The sequence below is a fragment of the Lutzomyia longipalpis genome, chromosome 1, assembly GCF_024334085.1.
Source record: "Lutzomyia longipalpis isolate SR_M1_2022 chromosome 1, ASM2433408v1".
NCBI lineage: Eukaryota > Metazoa > Arthropoda > Insecta > Diptera > Psychodidae > Lutzomyia > Lutzomyia longipalpis.
Genome location: NC_074707.1, coordinates 15,413,496 through 15,438,449, shown reverse-complemented (window position 1 = coordinate 15,438,449; position 24,954 = coordinate 15,413,496). Strand labels below are relative to the sequence as shown.

The following is a 24,954-nucleotide window of genomic DNA, read 5'->3' as shown; positions in this document are numbered from 1 at the left end:
CCTTTTGTGTTATGAAACACAATCATCATCATTTATTATAAAATTCTGTAGACACATCCACTCAACATAACGATTTTGTCTCACTGGTCAACGATTAGCGTCCCCATAATAACAATAATTATCTCATAAACATGTGGGATTTTCTCTGTGTATTTTGCATTTTCGATACACAAGAGAATTCTACCACTAAATTGGTGCTTATAAAATGAAAGAAGTGTCTTTTCGGATTGTTACAATAATGGAGGATAATATAGGAAGCTATTAAAGAAAAATAACCCGCATAAATACATTATGCTGAATTGGATAAAACATGAATTTCGGAGAATAAAAATGAATAATTCGGAGAAGATCCATTAATGGGTCAATTTTTGTAAGAATTTTAATAACTCTTTGTCTGTTTAATAACAATTTCTTAGGGCTTAACTTTTGATTAAAAAAAAAAGAATCAAACAAACAAAAAAATCGTTAAATTAATAAAAAGTATTCTAGCAAAGTTACTTTCTTTGAAGAAAATAATGTAGATTTGTTTTAAAAAAAAAAATATTAACACGTTCATTCCAAGTTGACGTCTTGATGTATTTTTATACACTTTGTGCCATATTACTACGCCACTTTTTGACATAATCCCAGCAGTCACACACGTTAGAACATTTTTTTAGGAAAAGTCGATTTGTTTACTATAACTTAATGATTTCCTTAATTTCTCAATTTTGAATGACAATTTAACAAAGAATTTAATAAAAATATAATTTAACTATGATTCTGTATAAACTGATTTGGATTCTTTTACATACTTAGAGTATAAAATTCTAAAACACAACGCTTCACACCAATCCAACAAATTACCTATTTAGGGGAGGGCGGGGCTAATAAAGTAACTTAAGGGTTTGGAAAAAAGCTTAAAATATCATATTTCCTACCTAGATAGAACAAAATGATCTGAGAAAGAGTTGTAGGGCAAGAAATATCCTAAAGAATTGAGCTATACATTTTGCTTTATCTGTTTGGGAAATATGATATTTTGAGCTTTTTCTAAACCCTTAAGTGACTTTTTTAACCCCGCTCTCCCCTAATTATATTTTTTTTACATCAGCTTACTGATTTTTTAAAAATATTTTTCTATTAAAATTTGTTTATTTTTAAGTGATTTAAGAAGAAAAATGCAATATGGTGCTATGCAGGAATCTCATGTCAAGAGAAAATGATCATGACATTTTTTCCTGACATTTTTTGTCATTCCCTCTCACTCCCACTAATGTATTTCTGTATCTTTCGTTTTTCTCTGACGCATGCTTCCGACATTTTCATCATTCTTTTTTGTGCACTCAACATGTTTTTCATTTCGTATTATTTTCTCAGTATTTGGGGATATTTTTCCAAGAAAAAGTGAAAATGGGCTTTGCTGAAGTGTTCTCAGTGCCAGGAAAGCCGTGAAAAGTGGAAATTTATGGTCATTTAGCGGCCAAATATGTGAAAATGCGCGAAGTGAAAAATCAAAACACTCTTTCCCTGACCAATTTTTACGGGATATTTTTCTGTATTTTCACGACACAAATCACTTCTTGCAGGTTTTTTGGACTTTCCCACAGGTCATCTGCAACAAGGAAGGTCTGTGTGGGGGGCAGGAAAATGCTTCCTGGGTGGTGGAATCCCACCTGAACGCGGAATAAATTGGTCCGGGATTGAATGTTTTGCTGTAGAAACTGCACAGTTTTCACTTATTTGGCCCATAAATACCCCCGATTTTCCACTTTTCACACCTTCACAGGCACTAAGAACATTTCCACAAGCCGCTTTTCACTTTTCCCGAGCTAAAATATCACAATTTACAGAGAAAATTGCAGAGAAAACTAACAAACACGTTGACTTCACAAGAGCTGGAAAAAGAATGTCAGAAAAAAACATCTTCCTGCGACATTCTTTTTCAAGCTCTTGCGAAGTCAACACGTTTCTTATTTTTCGTCAATTTTCTCTGTGAATTGTGATATTTTATCTCGGAAAAAGTGAAAAGCTGCTTGTGGAAGTGTTCTTAGTGCCTGTGAAAGTGTGAAAAGTGGAAAATCGTGGGTATTTATCGGTCAAATAAGTGAAAACAGTGAAGTTCGACAGCAAAACATTCACTCCCGGACCAGTTTTTCGCGTTAGGTGGGATTCCACCACCCAGAAAGCATTTCCCTGACCCCAAGCAGACCTTCCCTCTGCAGATGACCTGTAGGAAGGTACAAAAAGCCCGCAAGAAGTGATTTGTGTGGTCAAAATCCAGAAAAGTATCCCGTAAAAATTGGTCAGGGAAAGAATGTTTTGATTTTTCACTTCGCGCATTTGCACATATTTGGCCGCTAAATGATCATAAATTTCCACTTTTCACGGCTTTCCTGGCACTGAGAACACTTCAGGAAAGCCCATTTTCACTTTTTCATGGAAAAATATCCCCAAATACTGAGAAAATAATACGAAATGAAAAACATGTTGAGTGCACAAAAAAGAATGATGAAAATGTCGGAAGCATGCGTCAGAGAAAGACGAAAGATACAGAAATACATTAGTGGGAGTGAGAGGGAATGACAAAAAAATGTCAGGAAAAAATGTCATGATCATTTTCTCTTGACATTCTTTTCCTGCATAGCACCAATAGACATTAAAAAAAATAATTTAAATAATATTTTTAACAAAAAATGCTTTGGTATCGCTAAAAGATCGTAATAACATCGTAGATCAGCTGGGTAGAATTTTTCGAGGAATACCTAAACTATTTATTTACACGTAGCGTAAAAAAACTATTTTTTGAAGATTCTATTGGGCATTAACCTAGCCTAGAAATTCTAAGGATTTTTTTGTCGTTTTCTATACCTATATTAAATTCTTAGCATTTCTGCTTAAATTTTACATAAAGTCATAAAACTTTTTTTACCATTTTTTGTAAAAAAAAAAAGCTTTTCTATGATTTTATGCTCACGTAGTAAATAATGCAAAATTTTAACGTTAGGTAAATTCATTTTTATATTAATGAATCTTCCATAAAAGCTTTTAAGAAAAGCACTGTTCTTGAAATTCCTTTGAAATGCAAAAGAATTTTATAATTTTCATTGTGATTAAAAAGTTTTGATTTCCCTGCATAATTCTCGCCCCTTCCTCCTATTATGTACAACATCATAAAGTAAACAATACTAAAGGAGGGGAATGCTACCGCCTTTCTCACAAGCAATTGAAAATCTTTATGATCTCCACGAGAACAATACGTTGATAATTGTGAATGTAGCAATTTGTATTTCAAGATCATTCCATCTAATGATCATTTTGTAACATTTTTCTTTTTGTTTGCAGAAAATCCAAAAGATTGGTCTGATCATGCCCTGTGGTGGCCTGCCAAAAACACCTGGTTGACCCGAACACGATCAACCCTCGATCAATGTGGCGTACATGCTGATAGTCTTCTGCATTTCACACCAATGCACAAAACCCTCAGAGTTCAGGTAAAAACTTTTCCAAATATCTCGGGGAAAAAGCGTTAAAGCAATCTTCAATGGTACGGAGAGTAATTGTTGGGTAGAAAAAGTTGATTTGCCCATAAATTGGGGGGAAATTTCTCAAAGAGTGCAACATATGGTGATCTACCTTCTTTTGACCATTGCGATCGTGTGATCCGTTGCAATATGGTAGCCCCCAAGAGATCACCTCTCTATATGCAAATGTTGCGTCACTTTCGCAAATTGTACAAATGCTATACGCTACATAGGTACATACATTTCGCTACACATATGTGCAGCAATGTGACGAAGACATAAACCGCATAAACATTGTTGTTGGTTATACATAGCATTGAGAGGAAGGTGGCTAGCGGCATTATTTTTGTTTTCATACACCATTTTTTACTATGTCACATTTATTGATGTGTAAGAAAAGCCAAGAGAAACAACAACCTGCATGAAATTGTACGTCAACCCAAATATGGTATTTCGTAGCTGAGAAACTTCAATATTTAATCATTGTTCCATGCCGGGGAGTTGTGTATGCGCACCAATGGCAAAAGTATAAGCTTGTATGCGTTGCGATCTGTCCAAGACAGCTCGTGAGGAGAGAAATCTTGTGGAATTTTATTACATGACAACACCAATGGACCTCTCTCATATAGGCTGAGGGCGAAGTGGAGATATATAACCTATGAGAAACGGGAGTTGGATGGAAAAACCTGTGTTGTGTGTGAGAAACACCTACAACAATTGCACCATGTGCAAACAAACTTTAATGACTTTGACACAGTTTACCTGTACGCACCAGGCAATCAGGCAAATGCATCACCGCTTAGATAAGAATATCCTTCATGATGACACAGGACATGCTATATAACCAACGACCCCTAATTTAAGCTCATTTTTGCTTCACCTTTTGCTCCTTTGCACACCCTCTTACCCCACAATTAGAACCCTATTCGTGTGCGCATTGGGAGCCAATGCACCTTTTTTGCGGCAAAAATCACGCGAAAAAACACAAGAAGAATTACGTTGGATTGAAAGTCGCACCCATTTTCACGAGCATTTTCTAACAACACCACACTATATACGTTCCATTCATAAAAAGCATTTGGCGATTAATACGAAACGTACAAACGTCCACACAAAATTCCAGTCTTGCAAATCGATCTGCCTACACGATAGATTGGTAGTCGCAAAAAGAAAAGGTGTCTCTTACCTACTCACAAAATGTGAATTGAGAATGGTGCGCGGTTACACCTTGTGGATGACTTACAGTGTCCGGTGTTGAGGCACGGTGATGGGAGGAATACATAATTTTTGACTCCTCAATGAGATTATCTCTCTTTTTCTGCACACCACATACTTTATGTTGTTGAAAAAAGGCATTGTGCGAAGTATTTAACATGATGCAAAAAGTTTATTTAGAAGCATCAAATATGGCGGAATTAACGATTACATTGTTTAACTTCCAGTTCTAATTCCAATGTGATTGGAAAATTATTGGAAGATATAGGTTAGGTTTTTGCCGCTGAACGTTATTTTTTGGAAGATTATTTAATTTTTCCAGTTCTTTGAAGAAAAATTAAAAGCAAAATTTTTATTTATTTATTTATTCAGACAATTATATACTTTGTTGGCTTTGCTGAACTGCAATGGTGTAGCCAGAGATCCATTCAAAGAGATTGTTCTTAGGCAACAATTTCTTTAAAATAAAAGAACATTTAAAATATACCTATACTTACGGTTGTTGTATTAAAATTTTTAAGCTTTGCATAATTCTTACGTTTGACGTTCCTGTCAAACACTAGATGTTTTTTTTTCAACTATTTGACGTTCTTTTATTCAACGTTTGAAATTTAATTTCGAACAGAGGACGCTATTGTCTAATTTCTAACGTATTCCTTTCGAACGTTAGATTTTTTTTGATTATTTGACGTTCCTTTTTTTAGCGTTTGACATTTAAATTTCAAATCGTTGACGCTTTTTTTATAATTTTTGAATATCAAGTAGTTCAAATGTTAATTTTTTTCTCAAGTTTTCATGTTTTCCTTTATAAAGTTTGCTCTTTAAATTGGAACATTTAACGATCTTTTCTAATTTTTGACAATTTTCAACATTTGAAGATTCTTTTCTAATGCATGACATTTTCTTTTATCTTTGACGTTCATTTTAACGTTTGACGTTTCCTTTATTAAATTTGAAATTTAATCAAACGTCTGACAATCCTTTTCTAACGTTGGAAAATTCCCTTTTTTTAAATTCTTTGTAACTTAATGCCTGAAAATAATTTATTTTACCTTCAAAAGGAAAATCGAAATTGCCTGAAACAATCTCCTTATTAGCTTAATCAGTTCTAGACCAATTAAAGCAATTTATCCTTACTTGAATGCAAAATTACTTCTAAAATTCAAATAATTTAAATTCAGTCGACGGAATTAGATGAAAAAAAAATGTTTTTTTTACCTTTTAACCAACAATGAGATCTATATTAGAGATTTATGACCATCCCTCTGTGTTCTTTTACACAGCTGCCAGATTTACGCTACTTGGACTGTCGTGTAGACTACTCAACAAAAACCTTCAATGCTGTGGTTAATCTATGCAAAGATCTCGGCATCAGATATCCCGAGGAGTTGTCCCTGCACAAACCCCTCGAAGCGGCCTACCTGAAGCGCAACTATGCCAGTATGCCAACATCCCGGGTGCTCATCGATCAGAATGGCTATCTGCAGCCGGCGCCAGACACAAACACCTTCATCCCAACACACTCGAGTGGCTTCAATGGGAGCAATGGGAGTCTCGAGACGAGTCACAATGGGGGTCCCTTCAGCTGTGCCCCCGTCCATCATGCACCATCGCCACAGCGACAGACCCACGTGACACCCATCAGTTCACCATCGGGTACGTGGAATAGGAGCAATGGGCACACGACGCTCCTGCACGAATCCCTGTCTAGTCTGGGTGAGATCACGGAGAATTTGGCATCGAGTCCCCGGGCCCCGAGTCCCGAGGCGCGATCACGTCTCGTGCGGCCACGATCGCTGATTGAACGGGCCCGAATGAATGTTGGTTGGTTGGATTCATCCCTCTCGATCATGGAGCAGGGAATCCGGGAGTTTGACACACTGTGCCTCCGATTCAAATACTACTCCTTCTTCGATCTCAACCCCAAGTACGATCAAGTGAGGATCAATCAGCTGTACGAGCAGGCAAAGTGGCAACTGTTGAATGAAGAAATGGACTGCACGGAAGAGGAAATGCTAATGTTTGCTGCGCTCCAGGTAAGGAAACCAACTCTAACCGGATTTCTTTAAAGGATTAAATTCCTCTATAATTAAACATTTATCTTTTTTTTTGCAGCTCCAAGTGGGCCTTCAGAGTGAAATTCAACAACCCGATTCGGGTATTGATACATCGAGTTTAGACAATGGTGCTGATGATGACATCGATGCTGCCCTGAGTGAACTCCAAATCACCCTCGAAGGACCAAACAACAGAAATAACATTGGAGACATTACAACAATACCCGAGCTTACGGATTATTTGCGCTTCATGAAGTGAGATTAACAACAATAAAAAATAAAAGAAATTTGCCCACAGCCATGACTCATGATGTGATCTTTTCCCTCTATTCCACAGACCCAAGAAATTCGCACTGAAATCCTACAAGCGGTATTGGTTTGCGTATCGTGATCTCCACCTCTACCTCTACAAGAGTCGCGAGGAGGCGAAAGGTGGCAATCCAGCTATCAGAATTAATTTGCGTGGATGCGAAGTTACGCCGGAAGTGAATCTGTCACAGGGAAAGTTTAACATTAAACTAGAAGTGCCACCGGAATATTCTTCAGGGCCAAATAGTGAAATGTGGATCCGTTGTGAGCATGTAAGTAGACTTATTTTCAACATTTTGCACACTTTTCTAGCAAAATTGATCAATATTTGACCAAATATTGAGTGGAAAATTATTAGCAATTTTTGAGCGCAAATTTGGGGCAATATTTGCTTCATAATTGCTCAATAGAAACAAATATTAAATGTAAGTAATATTTAAAGTTTAAGCGGAAATTTAGTGATTTTTTCAGCCAATTTGATATGATGAGAGATCTCTCTCCCGCAAAAAAAAAACAAATTTTGCCCTTTAGTGGACGTTCTGGAAAAAAAATTATTTAACCTAAAACTAAATTAACCTTTGAAGGATTTTGCTGACCAAAGTGGCGAATTCGACTTTTCGATCGCCACAAAATTAAAATACTTGGTGTTGGCCACGAAGTGGAACACCAACTAATTCATTTAATATTTCGTGATAAATTTTATATCTGTGTATAGGGGAGGTTCATTACTTCAAGATCGTCGAAAAAAAAACTTGGAAAATATTTTCTTTTGAGTGAAAATAAAAGTCAAACTTTTGAGGTTAGAAACCTCGATCTTCCAAGTGTTAATAACAGAAAATTGAAGCGATTTGATTTGATTTTGAATGGAGAGCTATTTTTACTCAAAATTTGAAGAATGTTTGATCATTATTTGATCAATTCGTGATCGAAAGTTGATATGAAAAAAAATTGACAGAATATTGCTTCAATTAAATAACACAATATTAAGTAAATTTAAAACTACATTAATAAGCAATTAAATTTTAACACTTGAAGGACCGAACACTTTTTTTTTACCTACGTGTAGGATCAAAATGGTCCCGTGTCCATCATAATAAAAAGGCCAATTATTAAATGTTTTGTTATTTGTAGATCTGCTTATTGAATGAGGATCAAAAGTTTAATTAATTCTTAATCTATTTCAAGCATTATTGCACTAAATTTATAAATAATTTATTTAAAAAAAAATGATAATGAAAAAAAGTTGCGTAGAATCAATGCAAAATTGTCAAAATTGCCAATTCAAATCAAACTTTTTGCTACAATTTTGTCAATTTTCTTATTGAGCCTGAATAATCACTTCCTTCATCTCTCTAAGTAACTATTTAATCACTTCCGGTATGAAAATGAGTTGACACTAATGATTTTCATCGTGGAAAAGTTAACAAGAGATCCTGATTAGGAAAATACGGGGAAATCTAACCTCAAAAGGCTGTCAAAAATGTATGAGAATTTGAATGACAACGGTATTTCATCCTCCGCGTATAATTTCGACTTTGACTTTAATTATCTTTTAAAAAAAATATATTTTCCGGATTTTCTTTCACTTAACTTGAAGTAATTGAAATTCCCTACACATATACGTGATATTTATCATGATAGGTCCAATACATTTTAACCCTTTCGCGTTCTACATGAAACATAAAAACATTTAAACATGCGCTCTTTTATTACGATATTTATTCTATGAATTCTCTCAGAAGACTTTTCTCTGTCAGAACGTCTTCTAGGGCCTTTTTTCGTGAATTTGATGCTCTTCTAACTTGAAAAACCAATTAAATTCATAAATAATTGAAAAAATAAAACGTTTCACGTTTGGGTCAGCCTATGACCCTAAAAACGCGAAATCTATGACGATATAAAAACTCTAAATGGCCATGGTGTCCACAAAAATCCTCCAAGTGTTAATTTTGATAGATTAATTTTATGCCAATGATCGGGTCAATAGAAGCAATTTAAACAAACCAGAGCCCCCAGCTGTACATTATAATGGCGGCTGCGGCTTGATTTTGTATTAGCTCCGGGGGCGGCGACTCCAAAATTCGACGTCTGGGAGGGGGGCTCTGAAGTAAAATTAATTTCGTCAATTTCTCGTAAATTGTTCGCTAAATCTTTTTCTTTAATTGATGTTTTTGTTATCAATAATCTTCCTCAATTTTTTGACCCCAAAATTGAGCAATTTTTGATCAATGTTTGTTAAAAACATTGAGCTACAGAAACTGAATTTTACAGTCAATTTTAATTCAAATGTGTGTCAATTAAATTGAGTCAATTTGGATTGAGCATTTATTGGCACAATCTATTGTTTATTGGGGCACACTAAAAATAATTCACAATTCGTCAATTTTTACGCAAACTTCTCAATTTTGAGGCAATTCTAATTGAGAGATATTTGACTGAAGCCTTTTATGAATAATTTTCTTTCCTTTTGGCTTCTGCAGGAGGATCAATATGCCAAATGGATGGCAGCATGTCGATTAGCATCGAAAGGTCGCTCCCTGGCCGATAGTTCGTATGAGAATGAAGTGGCCAGCATAAAGTCCCTACTTAGCATGCAGAAGCCCGTCAATGCACCCATAATTAGTATAAATCCCGACAACATCGACCCAGCAGACTACGTTGCCCCGCGCTTCCTCAAGAAACTCAAAGGGAAGGCCGTCAATAGGATCCTGGAGGCGCATGCCAATGTCAAGGAACTCCCGCTGATTGATAGCAAATTGAAATTCATTCAGGCGTGGCAGAGCCTGCCGGGCTACGGCGTAACGCTCTTCGTGATAAAGTTCGATGGGCACAAGAAGGAGGAACTTCTGGGTGTGGCCAGCAATAGGATCATGAAGATGGATCTCAATACGGGAGATCATCTCAAAACATGGCGCTACAACACGATGAAGGTGGAGATTTGATTTTTGGCGGGAAAATTGATTTTTTGACTAAATAATCGCTCATTTTAGGCATGGAATGTCAACTGGGAGATCAAGTGCATGATGGTACAGTTCCAGAATGAGAATGTCGTCTTCTCGTGCCTATCGGCGGACTGCAAGGTGGTTCATGAGTTCATTGGGGGCTACATTTTCATGTCGATGCGTTCAAAGGAAACCAACCAGACGCTCAACGAGGAAATGTTCCACAAACTCACGGGAGGTTGGGTTTAATGGGGGCTAAACGAAACGGGGTTGGGGCGAACAAATTTGTTTAAAAAAGAAACCTGTGTAAATATACTTTTAACTGTTGACTTTACTTACAAACAAACAATGAAGATTTATGTAATTAATAATCCTAAAAAAAAATGTCTCTAGTTGTTTAAGAAAACTAAAAAAAAAAAAGTAATAAATTGTGCCTCAAATTGTTGCAAAAATGTTGCACAATAATCGAAAAAAAAATTGAAATTTAACTTAGAAAATGTTTTAATTTTAAATGTTGATCCGGCAATAACTGAATAGATGTTTCAATGTATTTTTCTTTTTTAAAAAAAAGTCTTTTTTCATCTCAATTTGCTCCGAATTAAGCTTTTTTCTTCCTTCCTAATAAATCGCGCGCAATAACAGCCAAAATGAGAGAAACTTTCAGAGCAAAAAAATAATTTTCTGTGAGCAATCATGAAATTTCTACGATTTATTGTACGATTTATGTGTATATAAAATGTTTTAAAATACGATAAATTTTACTTTTTTATTCAAATTAAAAAAAAACGCTTCAATCCCTGGAAGAGTGGTTGTTGAATGATCAATGGAGGTTGATGTTGAACTCATTCTGAGGATGTTGAGCTCTTCCTCTGTGCCGTTGCAGTGGCCGCTTTAGCTTCATGCCCAAAGATGTTCAAATACTTCCCTCGAGTCATCTCCTTGGCCTCCTGCACACCCAACTGGTACGCCTGATCGTAAATTCTCTTGAGATCCATCGCCAAAGCCGTTGGGGTCAGTTCCCCAAGTTCTACAACAACGGGGAAAATTTAAAAATTCATTGAAAGATACGTTTTTCAGTTATGCGAGTTGGAATACCACAACATAGAATATCGGCAATGCGTTGTAATTTAATTTATTAGCTTTATTAGAGGGTGTTGAGATTTAGTTTCTTTGGAAAATTCATATGTTTTGATTCGAAAATTGCCTTAAGTTCTTAACCCTTGAAGGATTTTGCTGGACAAAATGGCCAATTCGACTTTTTTCAATTACTACAGAACTAAAATCTATTGAACATTCCGAGATAAATTATTTTAGTAATTATGTATTTACTGGAAACTTTAGTAAAGAATTTGACTAAATTGCCTACTAAACTTTAGTAACAGTGGTACAGAATTAAAAATTTTAGTTACCTTCACTAAAAACACTAAAAAATTCAGAGTCAAATGAAATAGTAAAGAAAAAAAAAAGATTTCATTGATTTCAGGCAACATAAATAAAAGAGCGTTATTCACGAGACATACAGTAAGTCCCCCGCATGTAACCAAAATTGGGTTTTAAATTATTGTAGGGGATCATTAAAGGTTCAAAATAAGCGTGGTCATTTCCCGGAAAAGCGCTGGGAAACATACGAATTTTCCGGTTTTCCGTTTAACCTATGTTGATTTATTTCTCAATTTCTAGCAATTGTAGAATATTGCGATTGGTGTCAAATTAAAGCTATATTAATGCTTAATATTATATATTAAAACCATTTTCCAAAATGCCCTAGAAGGTGAAAATTATGAAAGATTTTCCGAACACGCATTTTTCTTTCGCCTCCCATTTCCACAATATTGCATGGGACCACCTGGAACATCCCTTATTTTGTAGCTTTTTTAATTATCTTTGCACTTGGTGGGGAAATCCGCTGGGAAAACTCGCTACAGAATGATTTTCCAAAGTTAATCACATTTTCGCGTTGGAAGAAAAGAGATAAACGATTTCTCCTCTTTGATGTTTCCAGAATGTTCTAAGAATTCCCCTATTAAAAAATTGGCCATCTCTTTTTCTCCAATGCGAAAACGTGCTTAACTTTGGAAAATCATTCTGTAGCGAGTTTTCCCAGCGGATTTCCCCACCAAGTGCTATACCAAATGAAAGATAATTAAAAAAAGCTACAAAATAAGGGATGTTCCAGGTGGTCCCATGCAATATTGTGGAAATGGGAGGCGAAAGAAAAATGCGTGTTCGGAAAATCTTTCCGAATTTTCACCTTCTAGTGCATTTTGGAAAATGGTTTTAATATATAATATTAAGCATTAATATAGCTTTAATTTGACACCAATCGCAATATTCTACAATTGCTAGAAATTGAGAAATAAATCAACATAGGTTAAACAGAAAATCGGAAAATTCGTAGGTTTCACAGCGCTTTTTCGGGAAATGACCACGCTTATTTTGAACCTTTAATGATCCCCTACAATAATTTAAAAACCAATTTTGGTTACATGCGGGGGACTTACTGTATGTATCGTGAATAACGCTAAGTTAGTCCGCAGAGCTAAATATAGTTTATCGTTGTACATTTAACCCTTGGAAGATCGATATTTCTAACCTGAAAACTTCGACTTTAATTTTTTCTCTAAAAGAAAATGTTTTTCAGTTTTCTTTATACGATCTTGAAGTCATGAAACTTCTCTACACAGTACAAACAGATATGGAATTTATCATAATATGTTAAATAGTTTTCAATTATGTGACGATTCAGAAGTCGATTTGGCCACGATAGCCAGGAAAATTCTCCAAAAATCTTGCCCATAAAACATTTTTTATTCATTTCAGTTCAATTTGCTTAAAATCGGTTGAAGTGTTTTTAAGTTTCACATGAAAAAGCAATTTATCCGTTAGACGGCCATATTGGATAAACGACTTGACCGATTTTGAAGCCTAAGCTATCGATTGAATTGCCTCATTAATTTTTAATGCATAGGTACCATAGGTAGTAGCACGGTCTAACTATTACCTAGTCCTATAATTTAGTCATACAATAATATAGACTACTATTTTAGACCTCTAACTGCAAGTAGAATTGTACATAGTTTTGACGCTTTTCGCATCCACGTGAAACATTGAAACATGTTCTCTTCTTATCACGATATTTTCTCTATGGATGCTCTCAGAGGACATTTCTTAAGCAAAGTACCTTTTTTTGGTCTTTTTTGTGTGAATTTAATGCATTTATAACGTAAAACAACAATTAAACTGGTCAAAAATTTGGGAAAATAGAATGTTTCATGTTTGGGTCTACGTATGACTCAAAGAACAATGATGGCGGCCATTTTTGATCTTGAAAGTAACAAAAGGTTGTCTTATTTCTTGGCATTTCAATGATTTTTAGGTTTTTAGTAATTTAAAGAATTTGAATAAAAGATACTACCCAAAACACGCTTATACAAAGTTTGAGCTCAATCTGACACGGCAAAATTAAAAGCCACGTATGTGGTATACCAACTAAACAGAAAATTTGTTTTTAGAAAAGAAATCGGTTACTGTGCATGGCGGCAATATCTTCGGACGTTAGCCCGCGCGGAGGTGTTGGAGAAACGGAATCTCGGCTATTTTTTGACGAAATAAAGTCCGTTACACCTGGAACTGCAAAGGGAAACATTGGAAATTCATTACTATGCACAGAGAAGGTTTTCCGGAAGGTTAAACGTACTTTTTTCAGGCCACAATTCCGGTGAATTGCGATCCAAATTCTCCATACTCATGAGATCATCGTATTCGTCGGTTTTACCTGTAAAAATCGTTCAAATATTTGAAAATTCAAATCGGAATGGAGGAGAATATCTTCAAGGAGGGATTTATGGGAAGAAAAGTCGGGAAAAGACTCACCCGCTTTGGAATTTGGGGAATTTTCTTCGTCGCTGCTCATTTTTCTTATAACCGTGATAAACGACTTCTGTCAAACTGCCATGGAAAAACTCAACGAAAACCTTTCATCGTCGATGAATTCGATGAAACATTACTTTTCGTCAACTCTATGTTTTTGCGATGTTTTCGCGTAGAAGAAAAAAAAACAAAACGAAAGGGAATGTAATTTTTCTGTCTGATATAAATTTTGCTTTTTTCATTAATTCGCGCGCCAGATTTATTGCAAAAACACGAAGGAAATTGTTTGTGGGGTGCATAAGTAATGGCCGCGACAAAGTTACGAAGTCCCGGGAGTGGATGTCTCAGTCAAATAACAACAATTTTCTTTGATTTGGACAACACACTCATTCCAACGAGGAAAGCAGATGCAAAAGCCTGCAATAAGGTGAGTTTTTTTCGGCGCGGGGGCCTTTGGACCACATGCGCTGTGAGAGAAAGTGACGACAGGTAGCCCCCGCATGGGGAAAAACCCAAAATGAGATATTTTTTCTGCAAAGGTGACTCAAGGAAGTCTCGAGACCTTGAACTTTTAATCTTGATTTCTACGTCGTGCGTTTGCCTTCGCAAGTGGGAGGTTTTTCCGATTAAAAACTCGTTGTCATACATTCTGAAAAATATGCTGTTTATGCCATTTATGCTGAAGGTCACGGAATATTCTCACACGAGAAAATTCTCCATGCTTTGTCTCCCAAGATTTTCTGAGAGCTTTTACCCCATTTTTGGCGGGAATTTTCCACTGAAAATCAATGTCAACGCGCGGGGTTAAAAACCCGCCTTTGTTGCGTAATGCGATAAGAAAGAAGAAAGATTTCTTCGCGGAGAAATTAGCACAAAAAAATCAATCATAGCCATCGTTGAGTGACGTCACAAGTGTCACATGGTCTCAGCTGATTACCTTCACGTCGCGCGCGCGGTTAGAAAACGTTTTTCCGTCGTATTTTCCTAATTAAAATCGCGAAAAAATGTGATTAATGTGTGTGGGAAGGTTTTTTGGGGATTTCTAGTGCAGCCACGGATAAAAATAACCCGATGATTGAGCCAAAAGGAGATTAAAAGAGAAAAAAACAAATTGAAACATAACCTCAAATTTGATTTGTTTTGGTAAACTTTTGTCGCTTGAAAATTTCTTTCAATTTTATTCATCATTTTAGACAAGAAAATGGAATAAAATGAATGAAAATTGAATGCTTGTGCTGTGTGGTGTAGAAAAGAGTTCAAATTGTGTGAAGTTTTGTGCTTGAAGAGACTCTGGAAAGCAGTGAAGGCATCATCTCCAGATTTAGACTCTGGGGGCAGGGCGAAGGTGTCCAAAAATAAATTCGGGAGCTTCTTCGAGCACATTGAGCGTCGGGAGCTACACGAAGGCCCCTCAGTCGTCGTAGTGGTGCCCAAGAAGCTGGGTGAATTGCAAGTTTCCCAAAAAAACAAAAAAAAAGTGCTCAACGGAAGTGCAGGAAGTGGAAGAAAAAAAATGGCAGAATCAGCAATTTCGGAGCCAATAAAGAAGTGTGTGGCAATTCTGGGAGCTGCCAAGAGTGATACGGAAAAGTTTGCAGCTCTCTTTATGGTGACAAAGCTGGTGAAGGGGAAGGATTGCACGGATGTAGCCAAAAAGGCTCTCTTTGACTCCATTGGCTTTAAATTCCTCAAGAAGCTCATTCTAGCTGAGAATGTTCCCGATGATTGTCCCCCAATTGTCTACAAGAGCGTCGCTCTGTCCATTCTCACGAGTTTCTGTGAATTGGAATCTCTCGCCACAAACCCCGAGATGCTCAATATAATCCCGGCGTTCTTCAGCATAATTGAAGATGCCGACGATGAGGATGACAATGACAACTTGATTGTTGTGACAGAATCCTACAAATGCCTCCAGGCTATTGCTCAATTTGAGCCTGGGCAGAAGGCCCTCCTTGAGGCACAATCAATCCCCAAACTCGCCCAAATCTACGCCCAGAAGAGCTTTCAAACGGACGAAGCTCTCCGCGTGATTATCACCTTGTGCAGCAAATTCGGCCCTCAAGCCTGGAGCACAGACCCCAAAGTCTTCAACAGTCTCATCACGCGAATTGGTCTGGATTTTGAGACAGATCACTCAGAGAGGAAGTTTGAATTGTGCACCATCCTCGCAACTCTCCTCTTCACGTGCCGTCGCGACGTAATCCTCAAGACGGTGGAGGGAGAAATTTGGCCAGAGAGCATCTACAAGGGGCTCAATGACATCCTAAAGAGCAAAATTGGTAAAAATCAACGAGATCCCGCCCTTAAGCTCGCTGCCCAAGCTCTCGAATTCTTGGGCGTTGAATGGACTCTCAATGACGAGGAGAAGCCAAAACAATTCTTCCTGCTGCTCCTTCAGCTCGCTGCCATTGAGGTGCGCATGCAGATGGACAATAAGTCCTTCAATCAAGCTGCAGCTCAGGCTGAACTCATCACGGCGTGCTTCATCATCCTGGAGATCTCAGTGAATTACATGGCAACGGATCAGCTGGACCTCGATCAGAAGGAGAAGCAGCAGGTGTACACAGCCCTCAAGGGGGCCTTCAGTGGTGTAATGAGTGTCCTGACAAAGTTGAGTACAAGCGAGGCGAGGAATAACCTTTCGGGGAAAGATAAATCATTCGCAGCGGCAATGGTGAGAGTTCTAGCAGCTTGGTTGGCTCAGGAAACAACTGCAATGCGTCCAGGACTTTACCAGGTACGTTTTGAAGAGAAAGTCTCACTTAAAACTCAAAAAATTCCCTCAAAATTGCTAAGAAATCGTTGAAGTTTTAATTTTCCTTCAAAAAACCTTAAACTCGTCCCTTTCTTCGAAACAGCTATTGTAATTGACTTAAAGGAATAATTCGTGAGTTTTAAGGTTGTTTTTTGGTATTCTATGAATGAGAATTTATGGAAATGACAGGTCTAAAATTTTAGTACTTTTAATTCTAAATTTTAGTACTTTTAGACTTATTTATTCGAGACATATTTTTTGGTATAAAAAAAGAATTTTAGTACTATTTAGTTCTTGTAAAAAAAAATAGAAAAGAGATAATTTTGATAAAAAAAAATTTAATTTTAGCTTAAATCTGTGAAAAATCTCGCTTTTTGTTTTTGAATCATGCCTAGTTTAGTAGATTTTAACAAATATCAAACTTATCAAACTTTTAGAACAAACACATAAAGATCAAAGTTAAAGATTAGAACTATCGGATTCTCCAAGTGCTAAAAAATTTACAAAAAAAAACGATTTTTTTAAAGTCATTTAGTCAAAGAATCAGCGCAAAAATCCTAAACTTTGATAAGAAAAAAACAATCGTACCGTCATTTTGAAAAAAAAATCCTTTTTTAAAACAAATAATTAAGAATTGTTGAGAAATGTTTATTTTTTGTTAAATTGCACAAAAATAATGTTTTCTTAAAGATCATTTTCGACTAGTTCGACTTCTTAGCTGACACTACCGGAAGGTCAAATAGGTCTTATTTTCACTAATAAAATTACTTTCATCAGGCCAAGTAGACTTATTCTAAAGTTTTTTTTTTATTTTCATTATTATTTGTCCTATTTATTCTTATATATCGTTTATTTTTTTTTTAAATGACAAATGGTCTAAAATTAAACGTAAAGTTAAAAGTCTTGTTTAAAAGAAAAAGAATTTTTTTTCGTAAAAATTGATAATTTTATTTATATTAAATCTGTGGAAAATCTTATAATTTATTTTATTTGAAACATGCCTTAAATGGCAGATTTAATCAAATATAGTATGAACTTACTTTTAGAACTTAAATATGGCTAAGACACACTGAGATCAAAGTTAACAATCATAACAATCGAGTGTTCCAAGTGCTAAAAAATTTACAAAAAACGAAGATTTTGTTAAGATAATAATAATATTATTATTATTTTATTATTTATTATTATATTCTAAAGGTTTTTTTATTTTTTTTATTTTTATTGTTAGTTTTGTTCTATTTATTCTTCTCTTGTTTATTTCCTTTCCTAATAATAAATGGTTTAAAATTAGAAGCAAGGCTAGAAGTTTTGTTCAAAATATGACAGATGGGTACTAAATCAACTTAAATGAAATGTGTCTCGGCTATTTAGTCTAAAAATTTTTCTATTGTTTAGATTTATTCAGATCTTGTAGTTTTTTTTTCACAAAATACTTAGATTAAAAGAAAGAATTCCCTGGAAAAACTTAGGCGACCTAGGCCCTAAATATTCACATTTCCACGATAAAATTTAGTACAAACACTTCAAAAAGAAACACCCAAGAAAACAACTTTTTATTAAAGTAAAACTCCTCAGTTTTTGTAGCAATGAAAAAACCTTTTCCCACAGGTCCTGCCATACATGTTTCAGTTGGCCAATTCAACCTTCCAGGAGAGTAGGCAGTATCGGTTAGAAAATAAAGGTAATCCCGATGCAGGTGAAGCACCTGCGGATGTTTTGCGTGTAATGCTACCTGCCATGTGTCATCTTGCCGTTGAGGATAAAGCCAGACAGATTATCTTTAAAACGAAGCAAGATGAGGCTCTGTATGAGTGCCTTGTCTTTCACTTTTCCATTGCGCATTGGAAACGTCCACCTGTACCACGTGCTGAGCGTCTCAAGAGGCTGAATGAACCCGATCCGGGACCAACACCACGTCAACAAGAGGAAATGAAGGATTCCCGCGCGGCTATTGTCAGTTTATGCAATATCTTTATGAATTTAACTGTTTTGGAGGCAAAGATTGCCGAGGAGAGTTTGCTTTTTAGCAATTTATTGAGGTTTATCTTTGAGAATTTGCCCGAATTGAAGGATACTCCGGATAATTTGGTTATGCATGGGCATTTAGCCGTGCTGGGGATGCTGATGTTGAAGCAACAAGCGAAAAAGGTGAAGAAGAATGATTTTTCAATTTGCCGATATATTCAGGCAACAATTCGTTTCCTCTGGGATGCGTACATTGTGGATGAATCGAATGATCCAACGGCACTAGTTGTGTCAATTGCGTACAAAGAGCATTGGATGGAAATTATGGAGTTGTGGTTCCTCGGTATGCAAACGATGTCGGGTGTTATTTTGCAAATTCCGTGGATTTCGGAATTCGCCCTGGAGAGTGGATGGGCCGAGGGGATTGTGGAGACGCTGAAGAAGGTTAAAATTGGCACATTGCCAGGTAATGTGAAGTCAGCATTTGAGGATCTCCTGTGTCAACTGGTTGAGGCGAATTCCGATGTTCCAGCTAAGCTGAAGAAGGCTGATGCACTGCGTGTGTGCAGGAATCATCGTATGATGGAGTTGGGGAAGAAGTTGTTTGGTGATTAAGACAATAAAATGTTGAAGAAAAAGAGTGACAATGTACATCATCTTTCAACATAACATGCTCCACCATCTCATCTCAACCAAGAGGAAATTAAGTGTGAATAAATTTATATTTATTTGATACAAAAAAAATGGAATAAAATACAAAATAAAAGTTTTTTTTTTAATCTTAATTTTTAAAATAGAAAAATGTGAGTGACAAATTATTATCTGAAATGTGTGTGATGATGCAAAAGAAGTATGTTTACGTGGTGGAAAGGCGAGAACAAAGAGAGAGAAATTCTGCTTCGTAATAAGAGAAAAGTAGATCATTTTAAATAGAATTTTCCAATTTTCTTATCGTTTCTCCTCCACCATTATTTGGAATGCGGCCAAATCTATAAATTTTCAACACTCCTCACCATGTAAACTCAAGCATTTTGCCGTGAATATCCCAAAAAGATAAAATGTAACCATCAACATTGACATTATTTGGTGGAAAATCTCGAAAATTCTCCCCACAATGACTCATTGAAATTTTTAATTAAAAAAATAAGCTTTTTCTTTCTACTAAAGTTGTGTCATTTCTTTTTTAAAAATTTATAATAAAAAATAAGAAATTAATTATAAAATATTTCATTGGTATTAGTTGAATTTAAGAGAATAAAATTACTAATTCGAAAAGTGATGAAAATGCCTTTGAACTGCATGAAAAATTTCTCCCATCTCATCATTGGATGGAGGTTAAACTTTCGTTGGTTGTGTGATACGCGATTTACATGAGGAGGATTTTCTAAAAATAACAATGAACTCTGGTGTATTTAGTGTTTATTTAGAGAATCTTCCAAATGAAAATGAGAAAATGGGCCCGAAGAAAAATTAGATAAAATGTCTGGGACAAAAACGAATGATTCTCCTATCAATGTTGAGAGATTTTTCGTTGAGAAAATTAATGTTCTTTTCACCGGATATATATTTATATTCCACCCACTTAGGCGATTTATAAAAACAAAAATTTTGGAGCTGGTAAATTTTAATGGGTTTTCCATTACTTATTCGAAATATTTCATAATTTTTTTTGTTTAAAAAAATGGAAATGTTTCGAAATCTGTTGGGAAAACCAAAATGTTGTGAAAGAACATTTTTAAATTGAAACGTCATCATTATTGATCGATAAATTTCCTTTATTTAAACCGATAATTATTTTTTTTACTGAGTAAAACCCTTTTTCCTGTTCCTTACATCATATTTAATTTTTCCCTCCAAATATTACATTTTCACCACATTTCCATTTCAATCATTAAAATTCACCATCTTTACACGGATTTATAACCTAAGATATTCAATAAAAATGTTAGGTTAGAAATCCGGATAAATATTGGACAAACCAATATTTAGACAAAATGGATGCTCGAATTTCCTTTTTTATCAAAATGTAATCATATCTCGGGTTCTACTTGTCCGATTTTGCTTAAATTGGATTCAAATGAAGGATCTGAAGAAATTCTACGTTCAATTACATTGTGATTTCATAAAATGACCGCAAGAAACGCTAAACATTAATCCAGATTCGCCTAGGAAATTTTCATAATTTTTTTTTTTTCAAAATCGTATAGAAAATTAAATTTTCAAACAATTTTCCTAAAATCTCGATCAAAAATATGTAGAATTCATCTTAAAACCGCTTCCTTTCGATTTTTGTGGAAATCAAAAGCTTTTATGCCATTTTTAGGCGCTCAAAGGTAACAAAAAGAATTTTCGAAGGTACTAATTATAGTAAAAATGCTAAATCTGAGTTAATTTCGCATATTTTCAGCTAAAATTACATTATTGTAGAACTTTTTCATATAATTTTCTTTTCCCAAAGATTTTACACATTTTAACTTATTTTGATCAAAGTTTTCTTCCTTCGATTCATTTTTTCGCAAAACCCCGTAAGTGTAGGCTTACCGGGTTTACCGTTTTTTGGTTTTCAAGATTTTTCTTCAATAAGTTTTACATTGACTTGAATCATATTTAAAAAATACTTTTAATGTTTCTAAAAGGTCAAGTATTTAATTAGAAAGATGAATAATAATGCAGAATAAAAGAAAATCTAAAAAATTAACTGAAAAATGCGAAAAATTGCAAACATTCTGAAATTAAGGTTAGAAGGGCTAAAGGGGTTGCATACCCCAAAAAATATTCTTTTTGCAAAAATATGCAAATTAAATTTTTTCAATGTATGTATAAAAATAAATTTCTCAGTCACCAAAACAGCAAAAATTTCTCTGTGCGCATCGTGTGAGTTTCTCTCAAATAAATATTGTGATCAATATTCCGAGAATTTTATTGAAAGACATCCAAAATGATTAATTTTATTGCAGCTTGTTGATTTTCTGCATGAGGAACATGGGATGAGCCGCGAGGCTGCTCTCTTGTCAACCTCAACATTTTTGCGAACTTTTCGTCGCTGCCCAGACAATGAGGAGCTCCCACTTGAGGAATGGCGCTGCCACTTGTGGTCAGAGGCCCTTCCGGAGCCCTTCAGGTGTCTCAGTGGCGAAGTGTACCGCACATGGTTGCAACTTCGTTTGCGCTACATGACCCCCACCGCGGAGACGTTCAAAATGCTCGAATCACTCAAGGCTCACTTCTTCCTGGCACTGATCACAAATGGACCGAGTGCGGCGCAATGGGAGAAGGTGAATCGATTGAATGTTGCAAAATACTTTGACTGTATCCTAGTGTCTGGCGATTTGCCGTGGGAGAAGCCCGATGCGCGTATTTTTCATGCAGCATGCAACCTACTAGGTGTCCAAGCGCATCAGTGCATCATGGTTGGAGATAAATTAGAGACTGACATTCAGGTATGTTATTCTGAGTCATTTTGTACCAAAAAAAAAGAAGTGATTTGAATTTTTTCATGACTCATTGTCATGGAAAAATATTCTCTTGTGATTGCTCTCTCTGCTTTTCTTGAGGTTATATTTCAAGAAAATTCCCTTCTACGAGAGGATCAAACGATCACGGGTGTGCGTCAAAATGTAGTTGTTTGTTTGCTGCTTGGACTAAAACTCTCCCCACACTGTCTCTCTGAGTCAGTTAAGAAAGTATTATTGTCTTATCATCTCCCAAGGGACTATTTTTTTCCCTCAATATAATACCTATATCTCTCCTATTTTTGTATCATCTCTTTAACTTTTCTTTTTCTTTTCACCATAATATTTATAACAAAAAAATCCTAATTTTATTTTTAACAACAACAAAAATAGTATTTAAAAAAAAAAACATTTTATTATTCATTATACACATTTTATTTTTTATAACAAAATTATCAAAAAGAAAATGTTAATCATTATAGGGAAAAAAAGATATTTGTACTGAATATCGTATTTGGGTAAGTAAAAAAAATAATATTTTTCTTAGTTTTTATCATTTATTTTTGTCTCTACATCATTTCCAAATTAACACAAAATTATTTTTTTACCACATGACTTTTTATTTCAAATCATGATTTTGCAATTTGAGTGCCAAACGCAATTTCTACGCGTGGGTTTTTTTTCTAAATAGATTTTAATGAGGGATTATGTGATATATCCATTTTATTAGTTTTTCTCTAGTTGAATAGCATTCCACAAAATTAATCTTATTAGCTTTGTTCTCTCAGATATTTTTATGATTTTTCTCTCAAAAATTAAAATGTCGCAACATTAACCTATCTCGACAATTTAGGTTGATTTGACTATTTATTTTCATTGAATCGAGTCAATCGAATTTAGTAAAGTAAGGTTATGTCATCTATTTTGGTTTTAAAGAAGTAATTTTCCAGCATAAAGACGCCATTTTGTATTTTAGCTGTGATTCTTCTATCATATTTCAATCTGTAAGTTTTTGTTGAATGTTATTCAAACTAGCGAATTACAAAAAATGCCTTTTTCCCCTTTAAAAAAACAAAAAAAGAAAAGAAATAGCTAAAACTCTTTAGTGATAAACTTTGTAAAATACAAAAATCGACGAACAGGGTGGTAAAGATGCAAAATTGGGGGCTACCTTTTGGCTTCCGCTGACAAATGCTGAACGTGCGGAACCACAATTGGGCTACATGCCCGATTTTACCATCCACAATCTGTCGGATATGCTAGCTGTGTTGCCATGCGGAATGTCCAGTAGGCGTTTCCCAGCCTCGAGAGATCGTTGCTCATCCATTGGTACAGCTGGAGGTGTTTTGCAGCGTTCACGTGTGCCATACAATCGCCGTGTGGCGTCTCTACCCGATTTGGATAGTTGCAACAGCAACAGTTCAGATGGAAGCTGATCCCAATCGATAATCCAACTCATCAGTTACCTCTTTATGACTCTGAGAACTAATATGAAAAGTTTCCTAGTCCTCTAAATTGAGGGAATTCCGTTTTTTTTTTTGTCTGAAAAGAATATTTTTGAAAGGTTTGTTTATTCTCAAATATTTTGCATATGTTACCTTTTTTTAAATACAAATTTTTTGAGGTTAGTTTCAATCAGGTAGTGGCTAGAAGAGCTAGAAGATTGAATTTGGTTGAGAAATTGAAACCAAAGTGCAAAATAACTGATATGCTTTAGTTAGAAACAATGATCCTCATAGATTTTTTTTGTCATTATTAGGAAAATAGAAAATTAAATTAAATTCTGTTTGTACAAACTATTTCTTAATTTTTGTTTGTTTCCTATGTTACCTCCTTTGTGTTGTATTCGAACTCAAGTACAAATATTGAAAGTAATACAAAAAACTCTTTTTTAGTAGACTTTTCGTATAATATTAGAGAGATTTATCACATCACGATGAGGATGACAAAATATATAATTAAATTTTGTGATCATTGAGTCTGATTTTGTAGATTGAGAGACCATTGTATTTTAAGAAACTATACTACTATCCAATATAAAAAGCAACGTAGGGTGCTAGTTATGAGGGAGATAATGTTCATTTTATTGTGTAAATAGGAGTAAATGCTTGTAAATTGCAATTAATGCCATTTTATTTGAGAATTTGGTGTGAATTTGCGTGGAATCTGATGAATTGATATCATTGTAACTAATATAAATAAAAAAAATATGCGATGCCTCAGAAGAGACGAAACCTCAAAATAGTGGGACTAATGAAAACAAAACATAAATTGTAATAAAATTGTATGAAAAAATAAAGGAATACGAATAAATTTCGACAAAAAATCAAATTTTTCTTTTATTTTTCATAACTTTTAATAGTTTGTTGGAAATGATGGCCCAAATCTGTCTTTTGATCGTGAATTATGATCGCTTTTAAGTTTGCATAGAGTAGAAAAATGGTATTAAATTAATAACGAATGAGGTTAATTGTCAAAAATCTTTTCTTATAACTTGAAAATTACAAGATTTTGCTAGAATTTTTCAATTATAAAAGAAAAAATAAAGCAGTTGTTCCAGTAAAAATCAAAAAAATCATTTAAAAGCCCTGAAAAAGTGATTTTCTTTTAAAATAAACTTAAAGAGAGAAAAAACAAACTATGTACCAAAATCATAAGATTTTTTATAGAATTCCAAAAATCTTACAACCAATTTAAAATAAAAATAAGATTTTTACCAAAATCGACCCAAATATTCTTAAAGGTACATTTTTGAGTCCATTTTTTTTTTTAAATATTTTCCAATATTACCATTACTTTCAATGATTGAAGTTTTATCGCTTTTAAGTCTTAATCAAGAAACTAAAAAGTTAGAATTGGGCCGTCCTTTACGTTTTTTTTTTTTCA

General features: G+C 34.9%; 6 protein-coding genes across 6 annotated transcripts in view; 3 read left to right on the top strand and 3 right to left on the bottom strand.

Annotated features, from left to right (window-relative positions):
- LOC129791921 (unc-112-related protein-like) overlaps window positions 1–10,782 on the top strand; it is a 43,377-nt gene extending 32,595 nt beyond the window's left edge. The window contains exons 2-7 of the mRNA XM_055830571.1: window positions 3,325–3,473; window positions 6,002–6,754; window positions 6,834–7,030; window positions 7,113–7,356; window positions 9,565–10,014; window positions 10,075–10,782. Of these exons, the coding sequence (XP_055686546.1) occupies window positions 3,325–3,473; window positions 6,002–6,754; window positions 6,834–7,030; window positions 7,113–7,356; window positions 9,565–10,014; window positions 10,075–10,275 (1,994 nt within the window). The 3' untranslated portion in view covers window positions 10,276–10,782. The remainder of the gene's footprint in view (window positions 1–3,324; window positions 3,474–6,001; window positions 6,755–6,833; window positions 7,031–7,112; window positions 7,357–9,564; window positions 10,015–10,074) is intronic.
- LOC129792167 (alkaline phosphatase-like) overlaps window positions 1–24,954 on the bottom strand; it is a 531,254-nt gene that overhangs the window by 410,831 nt on the left and 95,469 nt on the right. The window lies entirely within an intron of this gene.
- LOC129792850 (40S ribosomal protein S25) overlaps window positions 1–24,954 on the bottom strand; it is a 137,947-nt gene that overhangs the window by 52,912 nt on the left and 60,081 nt on the right. The gene's annotated exons all lie outside the window — the stretch shown is intronic.
- On the bottom strand, window positions 10,577–14,031 carry LOC129792843 (protein lin-52 homolog). Its single transcript, XM_055832219.1, has 4 exons — window positions 13,900–14,031; window positions 13,724–13,801; window positions 13,555–13,656; window positions 10,577–11,053 (listed from the first exon to the last, which is right to left on the bottom strand). Exons 1-4 carry the CDS (start codon window positions 13,937–13,939, stop codon window positions 10,869–10,871), a joined length of 405 nt encoding a protein of 134 aa, XP_055688194.1. The 5' UTR covers window positions 13,940–14,031; the 3' UTR covers window positions 10,577–10,868.
- On the top strand, window positions 14,024–24,399 carry LOC129792609 (N-acylneuraminate-9-phosphatase). The gene is made up of 3 exons (XM_055831835.1): window positions 14,024–14,323; window positions 21,574–22,056; window positions 23,211–24,399. The coding sequence occupies exons 1-3, from the start codon at window positions 14,201–14,203 to the stop codon at window positions 23,502–23,504; spliced, it is 900 nt and encodes a 299-aa protein (XP_055687810.1). The 5' UTR covers window positions 14,024–14,200; the 3' UTR covers window positions 23,505–24,399.
- Window positions 14,320–19,382, top strand: LOC129791871 (neurochondrin homolog). The gene is made up of 2 exons (XM_055830479.1): window positions 14,320–16,633; window positions 18,260–19,382. The coding sequence occupies exons 1-2, from the start codon at window positions 15,410–15,412 to the stop codon at window positions 19,229–19,231; spliced, it is 2,196 nt and encodes a 731-aa protein (XP_055686454.1). The 5' UTR covers window positions 14,320–15,409; the 3' UTR covers window positions 19,232–19,382.

What these genes read in the sequence shown, in the direction of transcription:
- LOC129792843 (XM_055832219.1), bottom strand. Translation starts at nt 13,939, where the DNA reads ATGAGCAGCGACGAAGAAAATTCCCCAAATTCCAAAGCGG. An exon ending in TTCCCCAAATTCCAAAGCGG is followed by an intron (nt 13,802 to 13,899) that starts GTGAGTCTTTTC and finishes CGATTTTTACAG; the next exon opens with GTAAAACCGACGAATACGAT. An exon ending in GGAATTGTGGCCTGAAAAAA is followed by an intron (nt 13,657 to 13,723) that starts GTACGTTTAACC and finishes TTCCCTTTGCAG; the next exon opens with TTCCAGGTGTAACGGACTTT.
- LOC129792609 (XM_055831835.1), top strand. Translation starts at nt 14,201, where the DNA reads ATGGCCGCGACAAAGTTACGAAGTCCCGGGAGTGGATGTCTCAGTCAA. An exon ending in ATGCAAAAGCCTGCAATAAG is followed by an intron (nt 14,324 to 21,573) that starts GTGAGTTTTTTT and finishes ATTTTATTGCAG; the next exon opens with CTTGTTGATTTTCTGCATGA. An exon ending in AATTAGAGACTGACATTCAG is followed by an intron (nt 22,057 to 23,210) that starts GTATGTTATTCT and finishes ATCGACGAACAG; the next exon opens with GGTGGTAAAGATGCAAAATT.
- LOC129791871 (XM_055830479.1), top strand. Translation starts at nt 15,410, where the DNA reads ATGGCAGAATCAGCAATTTCGGAGCCAATAAAGAAGTGTGTGGCAATT. An exon ending in TGCGTCCAGGACTTTACCAG is followed by an intron (nt 16,634 to 18,259) that starts GTACGTTTTGAA and finishes CTTTTCCCACAG; the next exon opens with GTCCTGCCATACATGTTTCA.